Below are 8,334 nucleotides of genomic sequence, written 5' to 3'. Positions count from 1 at the left end.
AACAATGAATAAATTGGTGTTTATTAATAAAATTGATGTTAATTATCGTCCATTAGAAATATATAGACTTAACCATGTAATTTGGAACTTGACTAGCGTAGTAGTAAATGCGAGTGATTGGATCGTCGGTATCGGTGGGGAAATTCGAAATTTTCAGTTATTAAATTTGATGTTTAATTACTACTGATTTGATTACTATCTACCTTTGAACTTTCAATTTTCAAACCAAGAGTGAAATTTTTAACCAAAAATGGAATAGTTAAATTTTCTGTTGTCACAATTTATTTGCAACGAAAAAAAAAACGAATCTTAGACAAAATAGTTCAATTTTCAACGAAAGAAATGAATTTTTAACATAAAATATGAGTATTCAATAAAAAATGTAATAGATTATGATCCATCCAAAAAATACCAATTTTTAACAAGACTCTTGAATTCTTCAACAAAAAAGAGTAATTTACAAATAAAAGCTTGGTCTATAAACGAGTTTTCAACAAAATTGATAAATTTTCCATAAAATAATTGATTTTTTCTAAAAATCTGAAAATTTTATATAAAAATACATTAATTATTATCTTAAAAAATTATTTTGCAACCAAAAATGGATTAATTAAATTTTCAGTAAAAAAAATTCATCTTCAAACCAAAAAAAAAGAATGTTAGACAAAATAGTAAAATTTGTGACGAAAGAAATGAGTTTGCCAATAAAAATATGAATAATAAAAAAAAAGTAACAGTTTCAATTCCAACAAAAAAGAGTGGAACTTAAAGTAAAAATAGTCAAATATAGCACAACAAATGACTTGTACAGAATACTTAATTCCTCACATTAAGCAGAGTAATTTTCAACCAGAAAGTTGCATTTGCACCCAAAAATTGAATTTATACTAAAAAGACGAATTTTTAAACAAATTCATAAATTTGCTATCAAATACCTAATTTTTTGACCTAAAACGACAATTTAAAAAGAATCTTGAATCGCTAGCTAAAACAGTGTATTTTTTTAACAAGAAAATTGATTTTCCTAATAAAACGGATGAACTTTCAATTGAATTTATAAATTTTCCACCAAACATATAATTTTGTTTCCAAAAAGGACGAGTTTTTAACAAAATACATTAATTTTCAAATATTTGTTTTTTCAAATAAAAAAGACAAACCTTCAACCAATAATGGAGAAGTTAAATTTACAGTTAAAGAAATTAAATGTCAACAAAAAAATTAATTTTGAACAAAATAGTAAGTAGAAATCATTAAAATTTACCCAAAAATAAATGTATTTTTAACAAAATACTTCATTTGATCAAAAAAGTTAAATTTTCAGTTAAATTGTTTAATTTTCCACCCAAAAAAAAGAAATTTCCAGCAAAACACTTACATTTTCTAACAATGTGTGGAATTTTCAACCCAAAATGATGAATTTGAAATAACAAATTTAATATTTTAACAACAAAAAAACACTATAAAGTTACATAAAACACGGTTGAGTTTAACCAAAAAAAAAAAAGATGAATTTTTAACTAAATACTTTAATCGTCAACTAAAACAGAATAATTTGTAATACAAAAATTGCTATTTGTATCAAGAAAATTGATATTCTACTAAAAAGATGAATTTTCAACAAAATACATAAATTCTCTGTAAAATAGTTCATTTCTTTAACAAAATGAACCATTTTTTAATCAAATGCAATAATCCTCAACCAAATAGTTCAATTTTGAATTAAAGAAGCTCGATTTTCGACAGTCGAATTTACCAAAAAAGACACATTTTCAACTTTTAATTTGTTTAAATTTAATGATAATAGATAAATTTTTTATTTTCAGTTTTAAACACTAAGAATTTAGAATTATCCAGTTTTAAATATTCTAATTTTACATTCAGCTTTTCATATTTTGAATTGATTCGTGCATGTGTAATGCTTTCGAAACCCTGAAGGATCATAAAATAATTTTGAATTTTTGTAAACAGTGGAAAAAAGTATGAATAACAGGGAACTTGTGTTGGCATATTCTGAATATTAAATTAACAGAATAAAATAAAATAAGCCATTGTTTATCTTGTCCTCTTTATTGCATTCCGAGATTTTAACTCTAAAATTTGAATTGCGTTCTAAAATCGATCGAGGCAAGAGTGAAGGCAAGACTGCGTGAGTTTGGGAACGCACGGGACAAGACAAGTTAACCCCACCCATCGGCCTGAGTTCGGCCTCCGTCTCCACACGAACACGAGATCTTTTGACTTTTCAGTTTAGTGCTTGTGTTATCCTGCGTCTCTAGTTACTTTCTTCAATCTTCTTTGCAATTTGCAGTTGTATATCTCCGAGGGATATATTTTGTTTGTCGTATGTCCATCCAGAATCTCAACACATTCGGTAATTATCCAATTTTCCCATCTCTACGAAATCTGCGTTCCACTAGATAGTTTGACAAAATGGCGACAGCGTCTTCACTTGAATTACGGAATACAATCAGAAAAACGCTACATTCTTCCCGTTACCGTTAAAACTCGACCTGCTCGGGAAAAATAATAATTGAGGTGTAACGCAAGACACTTTTGGCCTTTTATCTTAAATTAAGAAGAAATTGTTTTGTTTTCCAGACCCCTTTGCAGATGCAATCAAGGGTTCAGATGATGATGTCCAAGACGGTCTCGTGCATATAAGGATTCAACAACGGAATGGTCGCAAGACCTTAACAACGGTGCAAGGGCTCTCTTCTGAATATGACTTGAAGAAAATTGTACGAGCATGTAAAAAGGTAAGCTACCAGTATCATGCTAGCACAATCACTGAATCACTTTCCTACCCCTCCCTCTTTTACCCTTCTCTCATGCGGTCAACTCTTCTTGTCGCTCTTTCTCCCTCGATCTCACTCGACTTCATCATTTTCCATTCTCGAGAATCTAAATATAGAAGTGGATGGGAAAAAGTATGGTTTTATCAGATATCTGTAACTTCACATTCACTCCAGAACTCTCTTTGCGCTTTTTTCCTTTCTTTCCGGAAAAGAGGGCAAGTCGCGAGATTCTACGTTGATTTTTGAAAGTGCGTCATCAAACAATTAGACTTTTCTTAATGACGCTCCAAAGCGTCATTGAGTTAAAGACAAAGTGCTTTGTTTGGCGTCCAGTAAAAATGCAGTTTGCTTTTTCTCAAATGTGACGCGTAATTTACTATATTTAGATCGACCTTGTGTCTATCAAACACTGCAGCAAACACTTCAAAGTCAATTACTGGGAAAATTACTCACGGCTTTCACGCTTATTATACGAGTTCCGGTCAAGTTATTATACCAACTACTTTCAGTTCGATTTCGACTCAAAAGAGACCATTTCTGAATCTCCTGGATCGAAATAGTGAATTTAAATTTGCAATTAATCCAGAATACCAAACCCGGAAGCATTTTTTATGTTTGGTTGTCATTATTATGTTCTTTTCTTGACCAGCATGTATTTTCTGTATGTAATAATTTTTTGCAGCTTGTGCTCCTCTGCATTTTATTTCTAGAGTGTGCCTTCAAATTCAAAATCACTTGGTCCTTAACTTTGTTGTTAAAACTCACATGAGTTCCATTTCTTTAGTTGGAAATTTATTCCTCTCGTTGAAAATTTGTTTTTATTTATTGAAAATTAATTTTTTAAACTAAAACTTTAACTTTCTTTTTTTTTCAATTATGTTTTGTTTAAATTGCTGCTATTTAGTCAATCTGCCTTTTTTTGTAGAAATACAGTTTGTTGAAAATTGGTCATTTTTGTTTGAAAATAATTTTTCTTTTTAAATTTAGCTTGCTCCAAGATGTATCTTTTTTTTGTAGCAAAATGATCTCTTTTTTTTTTTTAATGTAACTGTTTTGTTTTACAAATTAATTTTTTTGTTACTTAACTTATTGGGTAAAAATTATCTTCTTTAATGGAAAACAAATTCTTTGGTATAATTTGTTTTGTTTGAGAATTCTTTTTTCTTTCCTTCTCAAATTTAACTATTCCATTTTTACTTAAAAATGTATCTTTTTAGTTCAAAATTCATTTCTTTTGTTAAAAAAACGTCTTTTTGGTTCAGAATTAAGCCTTTTGTTAATGTAATTTTTTTGTTAAACATTTGTTGTTTTTTTTTATTGAAAATTAATTTGCTAACCGAAAATTTAACTATTCTAGTTTTTGTTTAAAAATGATTTTTTTATATTAAAATTCAGTAGTTTGGTTGAAAGTAGTAGGTAGTTGTAGTAGTAGTTAGTTAAAATTATATCTTTTCGATTGAAAATCCGTTTTTTGTTGTACATTTATTTATTAGTTTAAAATATATCTTCTTTCGTGGAAAATTCATGTATTTTGATTTTTTTAATTCAACTGTTTAGTTAAAAGTTTTACTATTGTGTTGAAAATTCTATATTTCTTAATTGATTTTTTTTTAACTGAAAATATATTCTTTTTAAATTAAACTTTGATCTTTTAGTCGAAAATTCGACTATTTTCTATAGGAAATTCATATTTGTGGGTTAAACCCTTAACCTTGTATAACATTTCTTTTTGCTTCAGAAATCAACAATTTGGTTGGAAATAAAATGTATTGTTAAATATTGTGATTTTTCAGGTTGAAATAACATCTGCTTTGTAAACTATTTAACATTTTGGATTACATTTTTTTTCTTGATTAAATTTTTGGTTAAAAACTTAACTCTTTTTGTTGTTGTTAAATATTTCCCCTTTTTGTCTGAAAATTAAACTGTTTTGTTCAAGGTTTCAACTAGTGTAAAAGAATTAGTATTCTTTGATTTGATTAAACTGTTTCTGATTAACATTTGCAATATTTTTTCGAGAAAATATTGCAACTGTCAGACGTTTCCTTAAAATATATGTTTTTAAAATACCTTATCTTATTGAAAGTTAAATTATTTTATTGAAAATAATAAAGCTTTTTGTTTTTTCTTAAAAGTTATCTATTCGGTTAAAAAATAAAAACAGTTCAATGTCAACTAGTAGGGAAATAACTTTCGGCTTTCATGATTAGTACACGAGTTTCGTTCAGGTTCTTATTCCAACTGCTTTCAGTTTCGATTTGGGCCTGTACTCTCCTAAATTTTAATTTTAATGTCTACCTTGGAATTTTCGATAAAGTTAAGGTGAAGTTATTCGATTCAAAAATTTTGTTAAAAACTCAATTTTTTGTTTTCAGTTTAAAACATCATTTGGATAAAAGTTTACTGTTTGGTAGAAAAAAATTTTATTTGGTTGTACTTTTATTTTTTTAGTCGAAAATTCGATTTTGTTGCTAGAAATTCAATATTTTTGATATAAATGGGAAAGAGACGAGGAATTTTTGATAAGTTGAAGTTAACTTTATTATTTTGTTGAAGTCAATTTTTTGGGGGAAAATTAATTTCTTTGTTGGCAAATTTCACTATTTTTTTAGTTTTTCAATTCGTTTCATTTTATTGGAAATTAATTTTTTAATCTGAAATTTGAACTAAATTTTTTGTTTAAAAATGATCTTTTTCATTAAAAAATTTCGCTATTCGGTTTAAAAAAATTCCTTTTTTGTATAAAACCCTTTTTATTTTCTCCGGAATTAATTTATTAAATGGAAAAAATATATTTAGTTGTAAATCGGTTATCTTTTCGCTGACGATTTATTTTATTTTTTTAAATTAAAAATTTTTATTTTTTAAAATTAACTTTTCTATTTATACTTGAAATTTCATTTATTTTGTTGAAAAATCGTATGTTTGGTAGAAGAGTAATCTCATGCAATGGTTAGTTTTTGCTTGAACATTCAATTCTTTGGTTTCAAATTTTGGTTGAATATTTTTTGTTTCCTATTGTGAAAAGTTAATTTTTTTTTGTAAAGGTATCTTTTTTACCTGAAAATTCATTTATTTGGTTGAATTTTTTCCCCTTTTCTTCAAAATTCAACGGTTTGGCTGTAGATTAACTTTTTTGTTACAAATAAGTATTTTAATGTTGAAAATCGTAAGTATTTTGTAGAAAATTTAACATTTTGAATTACATTTTTTTGTGTGTAAAAATATCAAACATTGCACTTTTTAAAATAAATTTGTTTACTGCGTCTCTTTTTGAAAATTTCGTTGTTTTGAAAGTCCTTTTCGAAATTAATTTTTTTTTGTTCAACTTAAATCTATGACAAGTAGACTTGGAAGGAAACTTTCGAGGAATAGAATGCACATTTGTAATTTAAAATTTAAGAAAAATTACGGCTTTTGCCTAAAGCTGATGAAAAATATGCAATCAATTACATCTTATAAAAATGGTTGCAATAATCAATTGGCTTTTTCTGTAAATTTTGTAAGTCGAGCGAAAGTTTAAATAATTTAAAATTTAAAAATACGAAAATTACCTAAGGTTTTATTAACGATACAAACTGACCGTAAATAAGAAAGTAATTATAATAATTTTTTTCTTTTAGTTTAATTTTTAGCTCGTTTTGCTTTTACTTGATTATTTTTCAAACTATTCTATTCATAATTGATAGAAAAATTGTTCATTTGATCTGAAGTGGAATATTTGAGACAGCTATTCATAGTATCTCCGCGCTTGAACTTCGGAACACATGACTCGTGGTATTTGTGTATCATTTTTATTAATCGTTGTGCACAACTTTTCCTTAACCTTACGATAAAAAATATTTTTTTCTTCCTGTGTAAATCAGTTTTATAGTTTATCAAGTGTTTCTAGTGTCAAATGAATATTAATATTATGACCACTTCTATTTAAAAGTCTAAAATGTAGATTAAAAAGAGCTTTGTAATGGTTTTCACGGTCATTTTTAAATATGTGTGCAATCGTTAAAATGGTCGCAGCTGGAAATTGCATTATAGTCAGGTTGTCTACTACCAACCTAGAAATCTTGAATTTTCCATGGGATTATTATTTTAATTTTTTGCTTAACATTTATTACAATTATATTAATAAAAAATTCATAAAAATTAAAGACTTGAAAGTTTTTGAATTTTTGAAAGATTTTTAAAATGTAAAGTAACCTAACTTAGAATTTAATTGTGTAAAATTTGCCGTAAAACTAATGAAAATGTTCCATCTCTTAAATTTTGGTAGTTAACCCCTTCAAAAATTATTTTTGAGTAAAAAATTAGTCTGAAAACTGTTTAATTTTAGTTTTTATAAATTAGTTCATTTCCTGCACAATGTAAAAGAAAGTTGTACTCACATAAGTTGAAGTAAACTTAAATTCCAGCAAATCTTAGACTAGGCAATTCTGACGGTTCTGAATATGCTCAAAGTTTTAAACGCCTGAGTAAAGTTTGCAAACTATTTTGAAATTTGTAATAATTTAAAAGAAATGGATGGCATGACATGATTTCGACGGAAAAGTGAAATTCCGAATGTTGAACAAGAACAAAAATATAAATATACAGTGAAATGCAACTTTCGAACATTAACTGTAGTTTTATTTTTTTCGGTGATTTAACATTTCATTTTTTTAGAAAATATTCTATTTTGGGCATTTTTCAGGATTAAGGATTTTTATCTGATTGTTTGTTTATTTTTATTTGTTTTATTTAGAATTGTCCGATTGAAAAGTGTTAAAAGCTTCCATTTCATGCGTGTACATTATTGAACGTTTTAATTGAAGCTTTGGTAAGTTTAATTTTCAGAAGTTTACAATTCAAAAGTTCCACTTTGTGCGCTTTAATTTTCTGTTCACTTTTGATAGTTAATTTTCCACCGAAGCAGTTTAATTTTTATCCAGATATTTGCATCTTTAACCAAAAAGAGGTGAATTTTCCAACCCAAAGGATGAATAGCAGAAATTTAAACCAAGAAGAATGACTTTTTGGCCATATTGTTAAATTTTCAACATAATTCAATTTTGAATCATTTTGTGTAGAAATTTATGTGTGATAAGTTTCATACGTGAAAAATTCTACGATAATTAATTATCTACCCAAAAAATAGGAATTTTCCACCAAGTACAGAAATGTATAACTAAAGAAGTTGATTTTTCAACCAAGAAGTTCAATTTTCTACTAGAAATGGCGAATTTAAAATTTAAAAAAATTTTGAAAATAATTAATTGGAAAATCTGTATGATTTTACTCCAAATTTTAGTTGATTAGTTTTTAGATTATATTTTTTTTCGTATCTACAAATTTTTTAATAAAAAATATCAGTTTTAACTAAAAATGTATTAGTTACATTTTCATTTAAGGTGGCTTGGGCGCTTTTTAAAAAATCACAGGCAGTTCTGAAAATTTGATGTTATCGAAAGAAAATATACTAGATCACTTTGCAAAAAATAAATACTAAGGTTGACGATGAAATTATCGAAAAAAACGCTATTAAAAAGTTGTGATTTTAACA

At 26.6% G+C, this 8,334-nt stretch overlaps 1 protein-coding gene across 1 annotated transcript in view; it reads left to right on the top strand.

Annotated features, from left to right (window-relative positions):
• Positions 1-2,188: 2,188 nt before the first annotated feature.
• LOC117175796 (eukaryotic translation initiation factor eIF1) overlaps positions 2,189-8,334 on the top strand; it is a 13,106-nt gene continuing 6,960 nt past the window's right edge. The window contains exons 1-2 of the mRNA XM_033365543.1: positions 2,189-2,374; positions 2,602-2,759. Coding sequence (XP_033221434.1) covers positions 2,347-2,374; positions 2,602-2,759 — 186 coding nt within the window. The 5' untranslated portion in view covers positions 2,189-2,346. The remainder of the gene's footprint in view (positions 2,375-2,601; positions 2,760-8,334) is intronic.

Source organism: Belonocnema kinseyi, chromosome 7 (assembly GCF_010883055.1).
Source record: "Belonocnema kinseyi isolate 2016_QV_RU_SX_M_011 chromosome 7, B_treatae_v1, whole genome shotgun sequence".
Taxonomy (NCBI): domain Eukaryota; kingdom Metazoa; phylum Arthropoda; class Insecta; order Hymenoptera; family Cynipidae; genus Belonocnema; species Belonocnema kinseyi.
This window is presented reverse-complemented; position numbering and strand designations above follow the sequence as displayed.